Source organism: Miscanthus floridulus, chromosome 6 (assembly GCF_019320115.1).
Source record: "Miscanthus floridulus cultivar M001 chromosome 6, ASM1932011v1, whole genome shotgun sequence".
Classification (NCBI taxonomy): domain Eukaryota; kingdom Viridiplantae; phylum Streptophyta; class Magnoliopsida; order Poales; family Poaceae; genus Miscanthus; species Miscanthus floridulus.
In genome coordinates this window covers 5,090,402-5,114,081 of record NC_089585.1, presented here as the reverse complement: position 1 = coordinate 5,114,081, position 23,680 = coordinate 5,090,402, and the positions used below count along the sequence as shown (strand labels likewise).

General features: G+C 42.6%; 2 protein-coding genes across 15 annotated transcripts; one reads left to right on the top strand and one right to left on the bottom strand.

Annotated features, from left to right (window-relative positions):
* The first annotated feature begins 7,709 nt into the window (after nt 1-7,709).
* LOC136457472 (uncharacterized) lies at nt 7,710-14,195 on the top strand. 14 transcript variants are annotated; one of them, XM_066457503.1, is made up of 10 exons: nt 7,710-7,968; nt 8,067-8,281; nt 8,456-8,503; nt 8,623-8,698; nt 8,797-8,851; nt 8,931-9,029; nt 9,977-10,202; nt 10,382-10,456; nt 10,617-10,766; nt 13,915-14,195. In XM_066457503.1, exons 1-4 carry the CDS (start codon nt 7,892-7,894, stop codon nt 8,691-8,693), a joined length of 411 nt encoding a protein of 136 aa, XP_066313600.1. In that variant the 5' UTR covers nt 7,710-7,891; the 3' UTR covers nt 8,694-8,698; nt 8,797-8,851; nt 8,931-9,029; nt 9,977-10,202; nt 10,382-10,456; nt 10,617-10,766; nt 13,915-14,195. The 14 variants fall into 14 exon arrangements, with proteins under 14 accessions (XP_066313600.1, XP_066313598.1, XP_066313593.1 ...); XM_066457501.1 differs by having other exon boundaries at nt 13,911-14,195; XM_066457496.1 differs by having other exon boundaries at nt 13,897-14,195.
* A 3,805-nt stretch (nt 14,196-18,000) lies between these two features.
* Nucleotides 18,001-18,372, bottom strand: LOC136460139 (pollen allergen Phl p 2-like). The gene has a single exon (XM_066459961.1). The coding sequence runs from the start codon at nt 18,370-18,372 to the stop codon at nt 18,001-18,003; it is 372 nt and encodes a 123-aa protein (XP_066316058.1).
* Nucleotides 18,373-23,680: the final 5,308 nt, after the last annotated feature.

The following is a 23,680-nucleotide window of genomic DNA, read 5'->3' as shown; positions in this document are numbered from 1 at the left end:
TTCATATAGAACACCTGACTCACATCGGCAGCAAGGACGAATGGTTCCTCTTTGTACCCAATATTGTTGAGGTCCACTGTTGTCATTCCATACTCTTTGTCGACTATTACCCCTCCTCCGGCCATAATATGTTTGTATATTCCCATTTGGATCTGTTCCATCTATGCGAACACCACTATTTTGATTGGTGCTCCTTTTATCTTGGGCAACTGTGTAAAATGTATTCCCATTTATCTCATACCCTTGGTACGTGAGGATATGCCACGATGGCTGCCTAGCCAACAAATACAGTTGCTCATTAATATTGTCATCGCCTTGACATTCTTTTCGCAACCAACCACTGAAACTTTCCATGTGCTGACGCCTAATCCAAGCTTCAGTCTTCCCTGGAAATTTGGATCGTAAGAACTCCTTATGTATCTCGATGTACGGATGCACCAATGACGAGTTCTGAAGAACTATGTAGTGTGCTTTATTGAAATAATCGTCTTCCATGCCGATATATGTTTTCTTCCCTAAAGTTCCTTTACCACTGAGTCGCCCCTCGTGTCATGATTTGGGAACGCCAATCGGGGCAAGGTCAGGAATAAAGTCAACACAGAACTCAATGACCTCCTCTGTTCCATAGCCCTGGGCGATGCTTCCTTCAGGCTTAGAACGGACTTTCACATATTTCTTCAAGACTCCCATAAACCTCTCGAAGAGGAACATGTTATGTAAGAACACAGGTCCAAGAATACTAATCTCCTTCACCAAATGAACTATGATATGTGTCATGATATTAAAGAAGGATGGAGGGAACACCAACTCAAAGCTGACAAGACATTGAACCACATCATTCTGTAGAGTAGCTAGTTCCACTAGATTAATTGCCTTCTGAGAAATTGCATTGAGGAATGCACATAGCTTCACGGTGGCTAGACGTACATGTGGAGGTAGAATTCCTCTTAAAGCAACTAGAAGCAATTGCGTCATAAGAACGTGGCAGTCATGGAACTTTAAGTTTAGGAATTTTTTATCTGGCACATTTATTATACCCTTTATATTGGAGGAGAATCCCGATGGGACCTTGATGCTGCTTAGACATTCGAACATGCTGTCCCTCTCTTCTTTGCTAAGCGTGTAGCTAGCAGGACTTAAGTAATGACATCCATCATCTGTCTTCTCTGGATGAAGGTTGTCTCGTTCTTTCATGCCCTGCAAGTCCTGGCGTACTTCAAGTGAATCCTTTGGCTTCCCGTACACACCCATGAATCCTAACAGGTTCACACAAAGATTCTTTGTTAGGTGCATCACGTCGATTGCGTTGCGGACCTCTAGGACTTGCCAATAGGGTAGCTCCCAAAAGATGGACTTCTTCTTCCACATGGGTGCGTGTCCCTTAGCATCTTTGGGAATAGATTCACTGCCTTGTCCCTTTCCAAATACTACTTTCACATCCTTGACCATTGCGAGTACATCTTCCCCGGTTCGGTTATGAGGCTTCTTCCGATGGTCTGGCTTACCTTTAAAATGCTTCCCTTTCTTTCTTACTTGGTGATTCAACGGAAGGAATCGACAATGACCAAGGTACACGACCTTTCGACATCTTTTCAAATATATACTATCAAGGTCATCAAAATAATGTGTGCATGCATTATATCCTTTGTTTGTCTAACCTGAAAGATTACTTAAAGCAGGCCAATCATTGATTGTTACGAACAACATTGCTCGTAGGTCAAAGTGTTCTTGTTTGTACTCATCCCAGACACGTACACCTGGTTTGTTCCATAAAACTAGAAGTTCTTCAACTAATGGCTTCAGATAGACATCAATATCGTTGCCAGGTTGCCTCGGACCTTGGATGAGGATTGGCATCATAATGAACTTCCACTTCATGCATAACCATGGAGGAAGGTTGTAGATACATAGAGTAACTGGCCAAGTGCTATGACTAGTGCTCTGCTCTCCAAAAGGATTCATACCATCTGTACTTAAGGCGAACCTTAAGTTTCTAGCCTCATTTGCAAACTCTGGAAATTCCCTGTCTATCGCTCTCCACTGGGACCCATCAGCTGGGTGTCTCAGCATATTGTCTACCTTACGGTCTTCTTTATACCACCGCAACAACTTTGCATGGTCTTTATTTCTGAACAAATGTTTTAAGCGTGGTATTATAGGAGCATACCACATAACCTTGGCAGGGATTTTCTTTCTAGGACGTTGTTCACCCTCGACGTCACCAGGATCATCGCGCCTGATCTTATACCGCGATGCTTTACATACCGGGCATTCATCCAAATTCTCATATTTATTGCCATGGTAGAGGATGCAGTCATTAGGACATGCATGTATCTTCTGGATTTTTAATCCCAATGGGCAGACAACCTTTTTTGCTTCGTACGTAGTGGTGGGCAATTCATTTGACTTCGGAAGCATCTTCTTTATGAGGTTCAATAAATTCCCAAATGCCTTATCGGATATACCATTCTTTGCCTTCCATTGTAGCAATTCCAGTGTTGTACCCAGCTTTTTTTGCCCCTCTTCGGCCGTCAGGTATAGCAACTTCCTATGATCCTCAAGCATGCGCTCGAACTTAACTTTCTCTTTTTCACTTTCCCATTCTTGTTGTGCATCACGAATGGCATCGCCAAGAGCATCACCGAGATCATCTTCTACCGCTACCTCTTCTTCATCTCCCCCCATTGTAGTATCATCAAAGGCACCATACTGAGTAATAATGTCATCAATGTCTAAATCTTCTCCTTCACCTTCTTCCATCATGACCCCGCTTTCTCCATGCTTAGTCCAACATATATAGTTTGACATGAAACCTGACTTAAGCAAATGTGAATGAAGACTCATTGAGCTTGAATATTCCTTTAAATTCTTACATAGGGCACATGGACAGCACATGAAACCATCCCGCTTATTTGCCTCGGCCACACCTAAGAAATAGTGCAAGCCCTCAATAAAGTCTTGGGAGCGGCGATCGGCATTGTACATCCAATGGCGTGACATAATCTGTATTACATGACAAATTATGAAAACCTTGAACATAATTTAGTATTTTATTACACAACATAAATGACACACACACGGTTGATTAATTAACTAAGTCTGGCTACAACGTAAGCAATCCCAACTATCACTAAACAAACTAAAACTACAATGCACTTCAGTAACATAATTATTTCGTGATCGTACGCAACTAAAACAGATAAATCATTCTTCTGTTAAATATCAATAAGCTTCTCCTGCTGGCTCACTGCCTCATCAGCAACAGCCGCTACCTCAAGCGCACCCAAATTCTGCACGTATGTAGCATAATCTTCCTTCCAGTACCAACCATCGCATCCATTGCCCTCCCACTGTAATTAAAGCCAAAAAATATTTAGTCAAAAATATTCAAGAAAAGCAGGTCAATTAGCCATAAAGAGAGGGAGTTCTGGCACTTGTAGAAAACACGACCCTTGTTGGGTCTCTGTCTCTTGACTTGGTACTCCATCACAATCTTCTGCTTACACTTGCCGCAGATAATGAGAGGGAGTTCTGGCCTCAGTCGTTTCGCAACCGAACAAGAGGCCGATGATCCGGTACCAGTTGTCATCTACTTTCTATACTTATTTTTGCAAACTAGTGTAAATTTCATATTTTCTAAAATGATATATTTAAACAAAACTAGTACGGATTTCACATGTTTCAATAAATAACTATGCGTACTAGTTGACCTTGCTTACGTGATCATCTCGGCCAGCATTTCTCTATCGGACGGCACCGTACTTGGCTAAGGAAGAGCTCCGATTCTACGAGAAAGGGAACACGGTCTTCCACGACCGTTGCCGCTCTCCCTCGTAGCATCAAAGTTCCTCCTTGACGCCCGTTACCGCTCGGCAGAGAACATGTTGGCCGAGCTAAACACGGTCCGCAAGTTCAACTAGTATGGATTTTCTATAATTTTCTAACTATTTACTAAGTTTTTCATTTCATGGAAAATTTAATTCTAAAAAAGGGCATGATTTCTAAGTAGTTCATTTCATGAAAAAAATAATTCTAAGTGACCTGCTCGATATCGGCGAGCTCGCGGACGTTTAGGTTGTCGAGGATAGTAACATTTGTAGATGATATTTGTAGGTCTAAAGTTATCAAATATTCATCAAATTATAGCTCAAAAACATATTTCAATAAATAACCATCCGTACTAGTTGACCTTGCTTACGTGATCAACTCGGCGAGCATTTCTCCACCGGACGGCACCGTACTAGGCCAAGGAAGAGCTCCGATTCTACGAGAAAGGGAACACGGTCTTCCACGACCGTTGCCGCTCTCCCTCGTAGAATCAAAGCTCCTACTTGACGTCCGTTACCGCTCGGCAGAGAACATGCTCGCCGACTTGAACACAGTCCGCAAGTTCAACTAGTACGGATTTTCTACAATTTTCTAAGTTTACATATAAAATCATAATAAAGTCCAACATATAAAGTTACACATGCATCTACATCGCAAAATGAGATAAGCTACTGATAAAACATAAGAGGATTAAGTTTGTTACCTCCAAAATCGAAGAGCAACACCAATGGAGGGGGAGAGAGCAAGAACAACAGCAAGCTGAAAAACAGAGGCGGTGAGTTTGAATGGAATGGCTCGGGCTCGGGGAGGAAGAAATGAGCTGAATTATAGGCCGGGATTATTAGTCCCGGTTAGGGGTCCAAACCAGGACTAAAGATTAATCTTTATTCCCAGGGCATCACCCAAACCGGGACTAAAAGCTTTAGTCCCGGCTGGCATTACCAGTCGGGACTAAAGGTTTACCTTTAGTCCCGGTTGGTAATACCAGCTGGAACTAAAGACCCCTGCCCCGTGGACGACCGTTGGGCAGGGACCTTTAGTCCTGGGGGCAAAAAATGCCGAGGCTAATGCCAAATTGGAACATCGTTCTAAAGTCTGTTCTCTAGTAGTGTACTATCATGTAGATCACGTAACACGAAACTAACGTAACTTGAATGAAACAAAACTGAGAAACGGCGTTTACCTACGATTGGTACTAGCTGACGGCGGGTTCGGCTTCAGATCACTGGTGATGGCAACCAGGGGCCGTTCGCAGAACAGGCACGAGGCAGCAAAAAGCGTGACTGGGTTTCCTTCAGCAATGATGAGCATATATTACTGCAGAGACAATGGCAGCCTGAGCAGGTCCAGGTCCAGGTCCACGATGTATATGAAAGATGCAAATTCTGGATTGAGGAATAAATAGGGAATAATGATTCACGATGCATGGATGACATACACATGACATCAGCATAAAGAATAATGTGACAAGGAACTAATCTGGCCGCTGACCTTCACTTAATCATGATTATGGTGCACGTTTGCATGCTGCACGAGATAGCTTGCTGGAGTAGCAAGGACAGGGGGATCGACATGAACATGAAGTTGCAGCAGCGACTTTATCGACCAAGCTGCTCGATCGGCGGCATCAAGCCATCAAGAACGGCGGTGGCCAGCACAAGCTAGCATAGAGAAGCCAAGCGGAATATAGGATCAGAACTCGAACAATATCATTAGCAGATATTAGATGGAAAAGAGAAACACCTGCTTGTGAATCCCTCCGACGACTCATGGACGTTTGCTGCCTTCTGTCCAGGCACATCTTCTTGCATCCACACATGATAGATGATGTCTGGTGCAGCTTGACATAGTGCACGTATGCTAGGTTGAATTGCAGTAAGTAGATGGCAAGGGCCGGGCGTATAGGGAAGTACAGGAATCACAGAAGTTCTCACCGAACATATGGAACCATGACGGTGACGACAGCCGGCGGCTTGGACATCCAGAGACGTGGTGCTCCAGGGACATGAGAGCGGATCGGGGATCCACGTAGAGCATCTAGGCGTGGCCGATGGCGGCGATGAGTCTTCACTGGAGCATAATCTCCTATGATGAGTGATGAGCCATGGATCTGCCTGTTTCTGTTTGGAGAAACTTCTTCTGGGGACAGGGTAAGGCGAAGCGAGGTGTGGCGGCGGAAATTTGGGCGGCGCGGGCGCATGTTGGTGAGCTAGGGCTTGGGTGCTACACGTTTTGTGAGGGGAAACATATAGACCGATGTGGCAAAGTGATGGCATGTAGAGATCGATGCGGGTTCACGTTTCCTTGCAGGCCACGAGATGGTCCTCCTGCAGATAATAGAATAGAGCTGATGGGGCCTGGCGAGCAGGAGAAGGGAAAGAAAGGAAAGGAGCAGCAGGGCTGATTACGAGCTGATTGCATGGCTGGACTCGTGAAAGCAAAGGGAGATATGGAATCTACAGCAATGGTTAGACTTTGCTTTGGTTATTGGCTTCGTGGACTGTCAACATGTCAAAAGACAAAGGCCCATATGGAACAAAAGAAATAAATAATTTATAACCAAAAGATACCAAGTGTCAACCAGAGAATAGCAGCCATGGATGGATTTGGATTAGTAGATCGAGGAGCGAAACGGTTTGGACTGATACAGACTAAGATCACAATTAATTATTTTCAGGAACCATATTCAATTTCATGGCTAAAATAATTCTAGAAAAGTCTGGAATTAGTAATTAAGCCACCAGAAATATCATGAAGCCTCAATAATTCGTGATAAATTTTCAAAGATAGAATTAAGAACAAGGAACCTGAATAAAGTTTAGGAGCAGAGAATGGGTCTTGGGAAACTCGAAACCAAACGATTGAGATTGAGAACACAAGGATTTAATAAAAAAACATAGATAAGCTGGACAAAGATAAACGAATTGTCGAACGTGTTTTGAAAATTTTACTCACAACACACAAATCACCCAACAAGCTAACATCACATCAAGCAATAGCCCATCAAATTGATTTAGAAAAGTTTGAAAATTCACATTTTTTCTATAACTAAGTATACTCTAGCTCAAACTAAACTTAGTAAATTTTATCCAAATATCTAAACATTTATTTTAATTAGTGTTTTCTATGCTCGGCCCAAAATCAAAAATTTTGGGGTGTGACAAAATTACCATGCTAATGCGAGCTAAAGAACATACTGATATGAAGGTACTAATAGGCATAGAAAAAATAAATTTGTAAACAAAGAAATTATATAATGCTAAAGACAAATCTAGTTCTTGATTTCTATAGTATCTATCTAATGTACGAGACAAGATCATCTCAATTGGTCCTTGATGCTATGGAATACAAGGACAAAGGTACTATGTACTTTTTACTCACAGTATAATTAGCTATACTGTGAGATACTTATCCGTTGGACATGAAGCCAAAAATAAGTGTTATATCGATATAGATGATCTTAACTTGGAATGATATAGATCGATGGTTGCAAATATAGTATCAGTCCAGAATAACAGAAACAAATAATTTTTTTGAGATCAAAATTAAGAATAAAGGATGGCTGCAATTAAGTATAGTTTAATAATGCTATCATTGTTCTTTTGTTAGAGACCATCGCTGAGACAAAGCTTGCCAGCAGAAGTTCGAACTTCTCAACGCATAGACAAGATTATTCACGGTTGGTGGTACTAGTATCCTTGTGTGGAGGTTTTGGTGTCATTCTAGTGTGACAGCAGTGGAAGACTATGTATGCTTGTATGTAGCTTATGTTGTCCTAACACACATCTTACTGCTAAAAAGACTCAAATGTCATCGCCATCGCCCCGCTATCGGACCGCCCGCCCGCGCGCTAATCCCCAGCCCCGCTCCCGTATCGCCCCAGCTCTGACGCGGAACTGCCGCCCACGACGCCCAGCTCTCCTTCCCTCCCACTCGCACCAACCGCAGTAGGCCCGATCCAAAGTTCCAAACCACGCCTCCCACATCTCTCGTGCTTGGAGCGGAAGCAGCGGACTCCCGTGCTGCTGGGGACTCCTCGCCCTGCCAGCCCGTCGTCCTCGCCATGGAGCGACGCCCGTGGTGGCTGAGTCCTCTCCTCAGCCTGCTTCTCTGTCTCCGCGGCTTCTTTATCCGGTCCAGGTATTCCACGCTGGATGAATGTGATTTGAGATACACATATAGGGGTTCTAGATGCGAGATGAAGAGGAGGAGGCTTTGACGGTGCGGATCCGCGGCAGCGTGACTATGGCGACAAGCGAGATGAAGAACATGGCGCGGCTCCTCGGGCAACCCGAGGAGAGCGAGATGAAGAAAGCAACGACGCCCCGCGCGCGGAGGGCAGTTCGACGAGGGCGGGACGAAGGAGGCGACGGCGCGGCTCCACAGGCAGGCCTCCACACACGCCAGGGGCGGAATAGCACCAACCAGAACACCGTGGTCGTGTGGGAGCGAGGTGAGCTAACCACCGCTTCATGCTTGATGGTGATTCATCGGCAGAAAGTTATACTTGTTTATTGATTTCTATTACCTTTTTATTTTGCTCATCATCGTTGCATATTTGTAGAATCACCACTATCCTTTACTCATTTGTTTGCAAGTGCTTGAAACTTTTTTTCTTTCTCTTTAGGGTTCAAAGATGGAGAGCGATTGTCAGTAACCGGCCATTCAAAGCATGGTTAGTGGTCACTGTTCCAATTTTTTTTGGTCTCCTGAACAGATTAGCCAACTGTTTGTATGTGACTTTTTTCTCTCTTAAACAAATATATAAGCCAACTGTGTGTATGTGACTTGCAGGTTACAGAGAAGGAGACCACATACATGTTCAGTACAGCAGGGTTTGTCTGGGATGTGTCGATTCCACATAAGTCTGGTGAGGGCTATGTTACTATTTCATTGAGTCATTTGTTCCTTAAGTGGATTAATAAAACTTGGAAGTATTATAGCTTGATTACATCCACTCTTTAACAGGATGTCAAAAGGCTTTGCTTTTGCATATTTCATATGGAAGCAGGATGCAGAAAATGTATGGTCAGTACTCTATTCAGTCGGATTACATAAATCAATTTAAATTGCTAATGGACCATAATTTTTTTCTGAACCAGGCTATAAAAATATTAATGGAAAAGTTGTTGCAAGAGACCTGTGGCTGTTGATTGGGCAAAGTACATACTGTTGCTGCAAAAGCTGTGCTAAGGATAATGGTAAATATAAATATTCCTTTTATCAGCTATCTTTATGGTTCCTTTTATTCCTTACGTCATTCATCCACTCAAGGTTGAAAGTTCTCACATAGCTAATGTAAATATTACGTGCTCTGTCATGTGTATATTCCATTTGAATCTGTGTAGTTTTAGATCTAACCAAATTAAGCAATAAATCGGTGGTTCCCATGGCTGATCTTGCTGCTGAGCAATCTGTGCATTGTTCTATGTCAATCCACGAAAACTAAACATACCATTTTGTTCAGTCCAAACTGGCAGCTGATAATTTTAGTTAATTATTTGCTACTGCATTGCGAGATGTTGAAGTCAAAGTTTTTTTATCTTTCCTAATGAATGGTTCAGGCCAGTCAAAGAATGTGTGTGAATCCACCAGGTCTTTAACTTTTTTTCTTAAAAGAAAGAGGCATATTGAAGGACCGGAAACGGCGACCAGGAGGGGAATGAGAGCCTCAAATTTCTTTCGAAATCTTCGACCACTGTCCCAATATCAATCTCCAAAAAACATACACGATAGACTTGATGACCACGACCCTAGAGAAGGGTGAATGCTCCCTCAGAACACAGCGGGTCACCACAAAGCAAACGGAACACAGATCGGAGCCCAAACGAAAACTAAACATACCATTTTGTTCAGTCCAAACTGGCAGCTGATAATTTTAGTTAATTATTTGCTACTGCATTGCGAGATGTTGAAGTCAAAGTTTTTTTTATCTTTCCTAATGAATGGTTCAGGCCAGTCAAAGAATGTGTGTGAATCCACCAGGTCTTTAAAAATAGAGAGCTTTTTTTTCTTAAAAGAAAGAGGCATATTGTTCTGTTAAACCTTGGAGGAGATTAAGGAAGTGCATGCTTTTTTCTCCTATTTCTCCTGTGGCCTCCCTTGTGTGATGTGTAGGTCTTAAATGCTTCATTGTTTATCTTGATAGGAAAGATGTGCGGATTGAGCGCACAAGGATTTAGGCCGCACGTGGAGAAACAAGACTAAAAGGGTCATGGAATCTGATATATACATCCTATGTCACCATCAGTTGGCAAGTTTATTACCTTTCAGACTAATTGATAAACCTTCACCATTAGTGATTGGTACTTGAAAGGAACTTGTGCATGGTGTCAAGATGCCATTGGTGTCGATAGACATGGAAGTGACTGGTGGTGAGGCTTTCATCCATCCTATTGAAATCAGGCTAATTTCTCTCTTGAGGTCTTTATTATGCTCATGAGGGTAGAGCCACAAATCTTTTTGGGACCTTTTAGGTTGAGTCAAGATAAGTTATAAGTTAATTAGCTATAGACAATTTCATTACTTCACAGTTCACACTATGCTGTCACAGGCTCAAAGCCATGGATATGAGGTCTGAATGAATTTATTCTGGTTGGTGTTTGTTTCGGATAAAAATGGACCTGAGGTATTTAGCTGTATTGATTTTCATCAAATATTTTCCTTATACCTGGTTCGTGTTTGCATTTGCATTTATTCTTTACTATTATATACATTCTGATGCAGGTGAATGAAAAACAAAAGCCTAAATGAGAACTAACTGACAATTGTTGTAATGGGTTTTTCAGAAAAGGATGTAGCAGCGACTGGGGAGGCGCCTCGAGAATGCTGGTGGTGTCGCGTGATCATGTAGTACAGGAAGGTGTCCGCCGTCGAGAATCAGTCAACAGCGGAAGGCGTCTACACCGAGGGGTTCCTCAACTCCAAAGCCCATTCAGGTGTGTTGCTTGTGCTCATAACCTGCTTGCAGAATGCCATAGCTTTTTTCGTGTCAGCAAGCAATGCATGCCTTACCAGTTATGGATGTGCCATATATTGTTACATACAACCACTACAAATGCGAAATGCCAAATTCTCTGGACATGGCCTTCAGATGTAGTAATAAGTTTTTGTTAATGAATCATTGTTTACACGATGCTTGCCATTTGCTCTGCTCTTTCTGGCAATGATTAGATCTGTGTAACACCCGGTTTTAAGGACAAAATCCTGATGCACACCATATGTGAGTCTTTAGAATCAATTCTCACATATAGCTACAAAAGAGAGGTGATATCAAATAACAATGCTTATTATATAACGTACTTAGTAAAAGAGATAACCTTTAGAAAGCAATCAACGAATAGACAACTCCGATCTCCGGGTGTAAACTCCACTCCACTGGATCCAACTGACTGGTTGATCACAAGCCTAAAACTTCTCCTGAAGTGTGGGGGTTATAGCAAGAGTGAGTCTATGTCGAACTCCGCAAATATAGCAACAAGGTATTGTAATCCATAACCACATGATCAAGTGTAATTGAATAATGAATTGCACATAAACAATTTAAATGAACATACAACAATTCCCTCAGTTTTCCGGGCCGCTCATATCCGTGGGCACGGCTAGTATACCAGTTTATTAAACTCTGCGCAGATGTGTACACTTTCACTATGAGTCGTGATTTGCCCTTTCGCCCGAGGTGATCAGCCTCTTAACCCACTACCAAGGAAGGTCGGCAGGATTCACTATGAAGCCTTTCAAAGATTTTGTCTAACAAGCTAGGGCCGCAGGGTCATCAGATATAGGAACCCCCCTTCCAAAAATAAAGAAAGGACACACTTTCAAAGCTATGCTCAACAGGACAGAGGTTGTCCTATACCTAACTCGTAGACCTCTAACCCGCTAGAAAAAGGTTCTCATACTGAGCTAAAGCCATAGTCCATATAGCCCTCACAGTTGTACTGTAAGTCCCAAGCTTTTGCCAAAGGATAACATTCATCATTTATGTTTATATCACGTTTCATTAAACAAGCCCAAGATCATGATCATAGAAAGAAAACCCAAGCTATACTTGCCTTTAACTTGCTTTACACCCAAAGCATCTTGCTTCAAGAAGCATCAACTTCATCTTCCATTCTACAGCTTCGGACGCTCAACTTCTGATCTTCAACGCTCTCAAACGGTTCTTGTCTACTCGAAACAAACACCACACATAGGCAAACATACAAGAAACAAAGTAGACTAAGACAACACACCACACAAGAGAAAACATCGTACTAAATGAGAACTCGTTACTACGATCGAGAGAACGCAAGAAACACCGATAAACCAACTATCGTTAAAAAGAAACGACTATTGAGAGCTTTATATTATTAAAAGAAAAGAAAAACCTACATGCTTGTTTTATTTTAGTTCAACAAAACCATAAGAAGAATGTTTACACAAATTCACAGTTTATTTTAAAAACCATGTTAAACTAGTCATATTTTATTTTATAAACATATCTTCAATTATTATTTAAGCCATTTAAACATTTATAGATCAGATAACATGAAACATGTGAGACACTAAACGAACAACTAAAGGTTTCGAGGTTGATTTAAACAAATTATAATCGAGAAGACATTATTGTTGATATTAATCATATTAACATTTATTTATGAAAGCACGATGTATAAACCTAAATTACTTTTAATTATAAAACTAATTACAAGCATGTTAATCAATTTAATATTTAGCTATATATGGAAAATAACATGCGACATGAAAACATCAACACTACTGCGTAGAGCTCGACGTTATGAAACCAACGCAACCGGAATGACTCGAATCGGACTTAAAATGAAGAAACGGCGGGGATTAAAAGATCGATGGTAGAACTGTAATTAACTCATGGCGAACTTGTAACTCACCTCATCTTTTTCCTGGATCCGGAGACGAGGACGAAGATGGCCGGAAAAGCTCGGCGGAGTTGGCCGATGATGGCATGACAAGGAGAGTTGAAATATCAATTTACTACACGAAGGATTTCCCAAACTAGAGGCTCCTCATATGGTAATTTTGATGTGCTTAGCCCAAGAGATTGGTACATATATATATAGGACGGAGAACTCCCCACATCTACATCAACTAGCAATATGGTACTAATTGATGTTGCACCCTCCACCTTTACTAATAGGCCTAATTAATTATTAAAGCTCATTAGTAAATAAAGACATGGGCCTTTGGACATGAGGAAATCTGAGATATTTTATTATTTTCGGAATTAATTAATTTCATGGATAAAATAATTCTAGAAAAGTCCAGAATTGAATTTTAAGCCACGAAAAATACGCCGAAGGCTCCGAAAATTCAGGGAAAATTCTCAGAGACATTTTAGAACAAGACGAACCCAAATAAAGTATTTGGAGCTCATTAAAAGATATTTTGGAGCATTTAAAAATTATATTATGCTCACAAACAAGTGGGAACAAGTTCCGGAAAAAGCTGAAGAAATTCCCGAGGTATCCATGGAGATAGGTTGATGAATAGTGAGCAGGAAGGAGTGATTTGAATTTCATGGAAAAGATTTTAGGATACTTCTCAAGCAAATATTAAGTTAGAAAACAAGGAATTTGATCGGTGAGAAAGACTAAGAATTGCTGGAGAAAGAAGATCGACTTACTAAACGCATTTTAAAAATCTTTTCTCACAATATGAAATAAATCAACAACCAAGCATCACATCAAGCAATAGCCCATCAAATTAATTTGGAAAAGCTTGAAAATTCACATTTTTCCTATAACTAAATTTACGCTAGTTCAAACTAAGATTGGTAAATTTTATCCAAATATTAAAATATTTATTTTAATTAGTGTTTTCTATGCACAACCCAAAATTAGAAATTTTGAGGTGTGACAATCTGCATAAACAGATAGTTTGTTTTTGTCCTGACTGGATCTTAAACAAACCAACATGCAAGATAACTTTGTCTATAGGGGTTCTTGATAAGCACAATATGTAATGATGATCAGGTAAGTTTCATATATAATTCTCTGCTAAAATTTTTTCTGTGTTGTTAACTTGGTGTCTTTTTAATATGTGCAAAAGACTGAAAATTGCAGACAGGAGAAGCTATAATGGGTAATGGTTGACTTCATTGTTTTGACAAGAAGACCGACCTTCAGGAATGTGCTTCAAGCCATATGTTCTTGCATGCGCCAATTGTAGATGTGAGGATGAGAGAGAGAGAGGTCCTTATTTTGCTTGAAACAAACAAGGCAGAAGAGCTACATGTTATATTAAAACGAAGGTGGCGATAATATTTCAATTGTTTTTCCTTCATTGTTCCAAGTGTTGATTCCTCATCAACATATTATGTTGTACACATGCAAAACAAATTGAACTGATGGTTATCATGTTCTGAACTTGCTTCCTTTAATTTGAACTATGTAATTGAATCGAGTGTTTGTGTTCCTTGCTCATGCTTTGTTTGGACATTACTAACTAAATTTGATGACCAGCAATGATGCTAAGATCAGGTGTGTGTCTGGTGATCTTAAAGCATCATGTTTTTTTGTCATGCTTATCTTAGAGAGGTCCATTTTAATCAAATGTTTTAAATGATATGTTTTAGAAGAATTTTTATATTGTTTAAATTTTATGTCATGAGATTCTATGTATACCCGTAGCAACTGCCCTGGTACTCAACTAGTCCATGAAAAATATACCACTCACATTATTGCTTTGGATGCTTGAAAAACTAAAGACAGTATAGAAAGATGAGAAACATCCTAGTTCTTCAGGATTTAATTTTTATCAGCACTTTAGACTCAACATGATACTTATCTTTGTGGGGCCGACTAGACCTAGCTAATGAAGAGGCTCGATGAGAGAGCCAATGAGAAGAAATAACTCATGCACATCCATGATTCTCGCATGACTTGTGAAGAGTGTGGAAACAATGGACATTCAGGCAATAACTACTCAGACATTCAAGATGATGTGAATTACATCAATAATAACACCAACTACCGTCCTCAACAGAATCAAGGTTGGAATGAGCAACAAAGGCCGAACTACTCAGGTAACTATCAAGGTAAAAATTTCAATAATTTCAGTAAACCACCTTTGAGAGAGCTAGTCCTTGGCAAAGGAAAAATAATGGAGAATCTTTCTAGAAAATTAGCTTCTAGTGATAAGATACTTGAAAACATAAATACTAGACTAGATAACTTTTCATCTGCCATTAAAATCTAGCTTAGCTTTAATAAGGTGATAGAGTCACAAATATCTCAGCTGGTAGCTATTATTCCTCCCCCTGACAAAGGTAAGATTTTAGGGGCTGCCGGAAGAATTAGAAACTTTAAATCTTATCGATATAATCAATGCAGGACATAGAGATCCATCATATACAGGATGCAAGGATGATTCCTTGCCTACCAAGAAGGGCAATCCAAGAAGACCCGTCATCCCGATCACTATTGGGCCAAACGAGTTCAAAGAAGCTATATGTGACTTTGGTGCAAGCGTCAACATTATGCCCAAGGTAATTTATGATAAAATTTATGGAGATCCATTATTATACACAACTATGTGCTTGCATCTTGCATACCAGTCACTCTGCTACCTGAAGGGCATTGCCAAAGATATCTGTGAGCGAGTTGGGAATTCGTATGTACCTGCAGACTTTGTTGTGGTTGAGACATGAGGTGATGACAAGGCACCCATCATTTTGGACCGACCCTTCTTGAGCACCGATAGAGCCATTATCTACGCCAACAGTGCTAAGATATGTTTCACCATCAAGGGCAGAAGGGAGCGGTTCACTTACAAGAATCGTACACTAGAGTCTCCTACACACCTGCACTAGGCATACATCTATGAGAACAAGACTACAGAGAAGAATAAGAACAAGAGAAGGAACAAGACAATACATCATCAGACAAAATCAATGAAGATGATCAATATAGTTCACATGGAGCATGACCATCTCCTTGTGTCCCCGTACCTTATCAAGCAAGATGATCCAGGAGTACCAAACTTTGACTGCAAAATCAACCAATACACCTTTCAGAAGACATTTTGTGACACTGGGGCAAGGAGTCAACATAATGGCTAAGGTAACATACAATCTCATATTTGGTGATAGACCGCTGCATCCCACCTATGTGCAGCTACAGATGGCGGACCAAACATTTCAATTCCCAGGAGGTCATAGCAAAGGACATCATGGTGAAGATAAGAGATCACTATACCCCTACCGACTTCATGGTCCATGACATGGGAGAAGAAGAACCTGATCCACCCATCGTGCTTGAAGACCATTCCTCAATACCATTCGAGCAATCTACATGAGAAAGGGAGAGATCCACTTCCAATTTCCCAATGAGAATGTACGTTGTTACTTCAACAGTTATACAACATATGACTAGCCAAAGAAGTATAGATCAAGAAGGAGGCGTCGTTCATCCCAACGCCAAAAGAATCAAGTCTTAAAGTACAGATGGGCTGACTATGAAGGAGAAGTTTTGAGAAGTGAAGATATCCCAGTAGTAAAAGAAGATGACTCCCCTTCACCCATGTCTAGCCCACCACCAAACATGTATGGAAAGAAAAGGTAAAATCAGCTTCCAGTTCACCATCATAAGAAGTGGTGCAACCAAGGTCACTATTCTGACTGTATGATATGCCCTGGGAAGTTTGAGCAAGACAAGGAGTCCTATTCGAAGGACTTTAATCACCGAACCCTCGCCGAAAGGTAACTCGGTAGTTATCCATTTTCACTTTTCAGCATTGCATTAATTATTTTTCTTTAGCAAGTTTACTTTTCCGCATTGCATAATTAATTCCTGTTGCATATTTAATTTCCCATATCTGCATTAGAAAATAAAATAAAAATGTTCTTGCATTGCAATCTAAAAATGCTAAACCAAATATGAATAATTTTGTAGCATGTAACAACCCGCAGGGATATCCATAGTGGTGGAATAAAAATAAAAATATATATGCATCATCCAATCGCATTTTCATTAGCATCATGAGTTAATTAGTTCATGAAGACATGTATATGTGTGAGTTTGTGATAACTTTAATGATTTCGTCGGTTTCATGTATGGATGACAACGAGAACAACTAAGTGAATGCATGAATGTGTCATGTGTTAACATGTCTTATATACATGTGTTTGTTTGATCCATGAAATCTACACTCGATTTGAGTTCAAATTCGTATGAATCTACAAGCTGCTATGTTTTATTTTTTTAAAGCAAAAATATTAACCGAGGAGAGCCAATAATAATGCCTGTCCATGCTTAATGATTAACCAGCGGCGGTAACATTAGAGCACCCGCAGCGGTTAATAAATTAACTATGGTGGGTGACTTAAGTCGCCTGCCGCGATTAATGGATTAATTGCTGCGGGCAAGGGGCCCACCGTGGTTTTGTCACGATTAACCGTGACCTCTTGGCCACGGCGGGCCCTTTTGCCTGCAGCGATTAATGAATTTAGCCCACCGTGCAAGTAGTGAGTCCTGCTCGTCAAAGTTCATCGCATCCTCGGTGATGCCATGAATTCCAGCGGCTTATTATTAACACAACGCATAGTAATTTCTTGCAATATTTACACTTACTTGCAACAACAATTTATTGTGGCCATTACACCTAACCTCTTCCAACGGAGGTTATGACTAACATGTACAACTCAGTACTTTATATGTATTAAGTGCCACGTATCGCAACAACTTATAGTTCATGTTGCAATAGGTCCTCCTATTGCGATTGAATTTGTGACAGCTGTGGATACAAGTGGTTGGATTAGGGTAAAACTGTTGTAGTGATTGAACAATTTGTGTTAAAGAAAAGGTCGCAATTGCAAATGCAATTTTCATGACATTTTGGAGATACAAAAAACTTCACTGATTTTGACACATACATGTAATGGAACTTTAGAAAAATAAAATGTACACAGCCGCCTTGACAAAGGGTTGACTAGACATCTTATGCCATATAAAAATATAATATTGCAAATTGTGTTTATACATAGCTCCGCAACAATAATCAAGAGAACCTAGTATATATACTTTATTTTGCGGTAGTACCACAAAATAACCATAGTAAATGAATTATTGGCCTGCTTATTTATGGCCTCAATCAATCTTACAAAATTATATAGTGGTCAACAATTTTGACTCAGTGGAAGAGGAGATGTGCCGATTACCCCTCAAACTTGATATCAGTTTTGATAACTGAGCCAGGCTTCAATCCAGCAGGGAAAATTTCATCCCTGTTGCGGTAGCCACCACCCTTCACAGAAAAGCGGACGGAGAGGGGCGCCTTGAGTGGTGCCTTGCTGTCTTGTGTAAAGGTCATGGCTGGTGACTCCTTCATGTCGTCCAAAAATTCCGCGGCGCCCTTTTCTCTGATCGCCAGCTCATGGATGGGGAGGTTGGCGACAAGGACTAGGTGGGTGTACGTGGAGGTGGTGCCCTTGCCGACCGTCAAGGTCACTGTGTTGCTGCAGAATCCAACGGCAAACAAGGCTGCCAGCGCCGCCATGGCGAGCAGGAAGGAGGACGAGGAGGCCATTGGTGACCTAACAACTTAGTAGGAGTAACTTACCTTATTTCCTGATCGATCGAGAGGGCGGGAGGGAGGGATATGTGTGGTGATTGTTGTTGCTGGTTGCAGCAGCTGGCTGAGTATTTATGGGCGGCCTAGGCAACAAAATTAGGCATGGACGTACGACATGCCACCAAGATCTCTGGCCGGCTTGTTTGTTGACGAACACTTGTTCAATTGCCACAGATAGATCTGTGCTAAGTAGTCCAGGTTGTCTTGCTTTCACGCAAAAGAAGCGCACAGGACATGCAGACCTCTCATAAAGCATGGCCCATGCAACCCTTATCTTTTTTCTCTAGTACTATTTTGAGTAGAATACAGCAAAAGTCACACCGTGGCCTGGTTAAAAACAAATATAGTACTCTTTATTATACCTTAAAATATAAGAGGATACATATTTAAAATTTGTAATCTTTGACCACCATTATTAGTCGAATCATCTATAAGATTCTAGACAAACCATGTGCAACATATATGGCCACATAACGAGTTAATCCACCACCACTGCAGACGCCCTCTTTGCCGAGTGCTGGGGGCACTCGGCAAAGCCAGCCAAGCACTCGGCAAAGGTTTTGCCGAGTGCCGCACTAGGCAAAGGCTTTGCCGAGTGCCGCACTCGGCAAAGGTCTCTCGGCAAAGATTTTATCGACAAAAATTTCTTTGCCGAGTGCCAAAAATCGACACTCGGCAAAGTCTTTGCCGAGTGCCAAGCCCGCACTCGGCAAAAAAATAACTGCCGTCAACATTTGACGCCGGCTTTGCCGAGTGCCTAGGGACTGGCACTCGGCAAAATTTGAATTTTTGCCGAGAGCCAGGGCTCAGCACTCGGCAAAGAAACCATTTTTTTAAAAAAAAATCTTTTTAAAAATAGTCTTTGCCAAGTGGTACCACCTGGCACTCGGCAAAATTGACCTCTTTGCCGAGTGCCAGGCTGTGGCACTCGGCAAAACTGGGGAAGTGGCTGTTTTTGCAATATTTTTTTCCAGCTTTGCCGAGTGCCACACCCCTGGCACTCGGCAAAGACTTCTTTGCCCAGTGTTGGCACTCGGCAAAGCTGAGAAATTTGCTATTTTTTTGTTTGTTGCTTTCCTTCGAAAGCAAACACGCAAAACTCATATATAATACATGAGACAGCACACAGGCATTTAGCATCACACAAAACGCATACATAATCCATCACATACATCCATAATACATCACAAGCACATCCAACATCCATCACAAGCACATCCTCCTGCATAATCATAGAACACCTTTGCGCTTTCCTCTGGCTTCTCCTCCAATCCTTCACCGAACCGTGCCTGCTGAATGTCATCCATCTAGTCTGCTACCCCGCCATCTCCATCATAATCCTCGAGACGCTGTCTCACCACATCCTCTCTAATACGATCGGCTTCACCATGGTGGATCCAGCGGGTATAGTTTGCCGTGAATGCATACTTGATAAGATCTTCCCCCACGAGCCTCTTAATTTTTCTTTTCTTGTGGCCACATCTGCTGCACGGACACGGCATCCGGGCTGACCCTTTAGCAGCCTCGCCAAATGCATGCTCCAGGAAAGCATTGGTCTTGGTCATCCATTCTGGGGTCATACTTGCGTGGCCCGTGTACATCCACTCACGGTTATCCATCCTCTGGCACATGCATATGTAAGCGAGTAATAAAAACTGTAGGTAAATCCACAAGGCGTTCCTACTATACATCTAATAGGTGAAGGATAGGTCCTAATCCCACCCGAGGATGCGTAGATGAGGTTGGCTTCCATGGTCCGCTCCTATCCAAGACAGAATTTCGGCAGCACCTCCCCGTTGTTCTCCCAATACACGTCCTGGCAGGGAGATTGTGTATCAGGAGAACAATGAGGAGGTGGTGCCGAAACTCTGTCTCGGACAGGAGAGGGCCACGGAAACCAACCCATCTACGCATCCGCGGGTTGTCCAAAAAACGTGGACAATCCGAAACAGGTACGGAATTTGGTATGCAAAGATCTGCATACCAACGACTGTATCTCTTTCGGACGGGAGACGTCTAACTAGGGTTACACGAGATAAAGTATGGAAGATGGGTTATACCTAGGGTGTCGGTGAGGTCAGGCTAGTGGGGCGGTGGTGAGTCGCTGCAGTGGCGAGGCGACGCGGTGCAGGCAGAACCGCAACGTCGATGAAGACGATCGGGGTCGCCGAGTGCCTCCCAACGGTCCTCGTCCTACAAAGAAAAGGCAAATGGTTAGACTCCATTGAAAATTTCGGCAGCACCTCCCCTGCACGGAGAGGTTCCCAAAACCTGCATAAAACATTGGCACGAAGGCCAACAACCACATGTATACCAAACATAGGCACGAAGGCCATCAACCATATACATACAACAATAACTACTACAAACACTAAAACTATGAACAACAACTACAACTACTACTGTCACTACGACTTACTAATACTAACACTACTAATTAACTACTACTACTAACACTACTACTTACTAACTAATACTAACATTAGGGCATACCTTGCCAGCGAGAATGCGAAGACCGAGGGCCAGCGACGACAACGGGGACGACCGCTACGGCGTGAGGGTCGACGAACCGAGGCGGCACCTTTCTTCTCCTCTCTTCTCCTCTTCTCCTCTTCTCCCCTTCTCCTTCTCTCCTCCCCTCCTCCTCTCTTCTCCCATGCCTCCTTCTCCTCCCTTCTCCTTCCTCTCCTCCTCCTCCTCCCTTCTCTTTCTTCTTCCTCCTCCCCTTCTTCTCCTTCCTCCTTTCCTTCCTCCTCTTCCTCCTACCTCCTCCTCCTTCCTACTGCGGGCGCGTGGGCGCGCGGGGAGCCGGCGACGGCGGCGCAGCGGCTACGGCGCGGCGGCGGGGTGGGCGCGCGCGCGTGTGTGTGCGTGTGTGGTGTGTGCGTGGTGTGTGCGTGGTGTGTGTGCGTGTGTCCGTTTTTTTATGTTTCAAACCTCTTTGCTGAGTGCCAGATCCGGGGCACTCGGCAAAGAAAGTATTTTGCCGAGTGCCCCCGATCTGGCACTCGGCGAAATAAAAAATTAAAAAAAAATCATGTCCTAGCTTTGCTGAGTGCCTAGGGTTAGCACTCGGCAAAATATTCACTTTGCCGAGTGTCAAACCTTGGCACTCGGCAAAATAATTTTTTTTTTGTTTTTTGCCACCAACTTTTTTTCTTAGATTTGTATTTGTACCATGAACAACATGTTCAAATTTGGCACAATTTCATTGCTGTTTGCTATATTTCTTCACTTTATTTCGTTTTCTTGCAATTTTCCGGAAAATGTAGGTTTGAACTGCAGGTGCATCGAATAATAGTTTTGATCCATTCCAAAAATGTTATTCTTGTTTGTTAGTGTCACTTTATGCTAAATCTAGGAATTGTCTCCAAATTTCGATCAACATGCTCACGGGGCAACGTCGCGAACTTGCGTGCGAGTGGTTATTTAATTCTATAAAATTCGATGATGTCCTGGTTTGTGAACACCATACATGATGACGTCCTCCAAATGTTTTCAAATTTTTACCACCGCATATGCATGTGATATCATGACATCTCGCTAAGTTTCATGATTTTCGGGATTCGTTTGAATTTTATAGAATTAAATAACCACTCGCACGCAAGTTCGCGACGTTGCCCCGTGAGCACGTTGATCGAAATTTAGAGACAGTTCCTAGATTTAGCATAAAGTGACACTAACAAACAAGAATAACATTTTTGGAATGGATCAAAACTATTATTCGATGCACCTGCAGTTCAAACCTACATTTTCCAGAAAATTGGAAGAAAACGAAATAAAGTGAAGAAATATAGCAAACAGCAATGAAATTGTGCCAAATTTGAACATGTTGTTCATGGTACAAATACAAATCTAAGAAAAAAAGTTGGTGGCAAAAAACAAAACAAAAATTTATTTTGCCGAGTGCCAAGGTTTGGCACTCGGCAAAGTGAATATTTTGCCGAGTGCTAACCCTAGGCACTCGGCAAAGCCAATATTTTGCCGAGTGCCAAACAGAAGGCACTTGGCAAAGAGGACGGCGTTGGGTACCGTTATCCCCGGGCGCCTCTTTGCCGAGTGCCCAACTTTGCCGAGTGTCTGGCACTGGACAAAGTTTGGCTTTGCCGAGTGCCTTATTTTGCCGAGTGCCAGACACTCGGCAAAGCCCTATTTGCCGAGTGCCAAGTTTCGCCGAGTGCGGCACTCGGCAAAGGTGGCCTTTGCCGAGTGCCCGATATTTGGCACTCGGCAAAGATTTGAGCACTGGGCAAAGTCCCGGTTCCCTGTAGTGCACTAACCGTTGGATCTAGTAAAAGCATGATATGGACCAGGCTTGTAGAAAGACCCCTGGAGTCACTATCCATGTTCTCCATCAACTCAGCTAAACCGTAGGATCAAGTTGTAGAGGTACATGCCGCGAAACCAGCCGTCTAGCTAGTAGCTGCATAGGATAATAATTCCAAGATGTGAGTTGAGCTATATATCTTTAGTGAGGTCATCATACACTACTGCAGAATAGTTAAACACTGCCGGTTCAAAATGCCATATTACTGCCGGAATTTGACCCGCCAGAGCCTAATCGGCAGTGACGGCTTATTGCTATCACTGCCGGTATTACACCCGACACTGATAGGCACTACAAAAAACAAAAAAGCAGGAATCCAGCCAGTGCTCGCTGCAGCATGTTCGTCCATAGACCATACAAGCAATAATTCATACATCACAAGTGAGGGATTCATACTACAAACACTACTACAGGATTCTTTAACCGTGATGGGCAGATTTCATTAACCGTGACGGGCAATTGAGCCCGTCGCGGCCACCCTATCACGGTTAATCGTGACTTTACCGCGGCGGGCTCAGTATGCCCGTCATGGTTAATGATTTAAAAAAAAAGAAAAAACCCTAGACAGGCCCGCCGAGCCCATCCAGGGCTGCCACAACCCGTGGCTCACCGGATCCACGGCCAGGGACGACTGGATCCACGCGCGCCGCCGCCGAGACTGATCCATGTGCGCCGTCGCCGGGGACGCCCGGATCCACGCGTGCTGCCACCGGGGATGCCCGGATCCGCGCGTGCCGCCACCGGGAACGCCGTCGTCCGTGCCGCCGGCCTCGCCCACCACGCCCGGCCTCGCCCGTCAACGTGCTTGCCGGATCTCGCCGGATCCGCTCCGGATCTCGCCGGCGTCGCCATCGGAGGGAGCTCATGGATCCGTGGATCCGTGTGGACCCGGAGCTCGTGGATCCGTGTGGATCCGGAGGGAGGGAGAGAGGAGAA

Coding starts and splice junctions, on each gene's coding strand:
- LOC136457472 (XM_066457500.1), top strand. CDS start 7,892: ATGGAGCGACGCCCGTGGTGGCTGAGTCCTCTCCTCAGCCTGCTTCTC. Junction 8,282..8,455: donor CGTGGTCGTGTGGGAGCGAG/GTGAGCTAACCA, acceptor CTTTCTCTTTAG/GGTTCAAAGATGGAGAGCGA. Junction 8,504..8,622: donor AACCGGCCATTCAAAGCATG/GTTAGTGGTCAC, acceptor TGTGACTTGCAG/GTTACAGAGAAGGAGACCAC.
- LOC136460139 (XM_066459961.1), bottom strand. CDS start 18,372: ATGGCCTCCTCGTCCTCCTTCCTGCTCGCCATGGCGGCGCTGGCAGCC.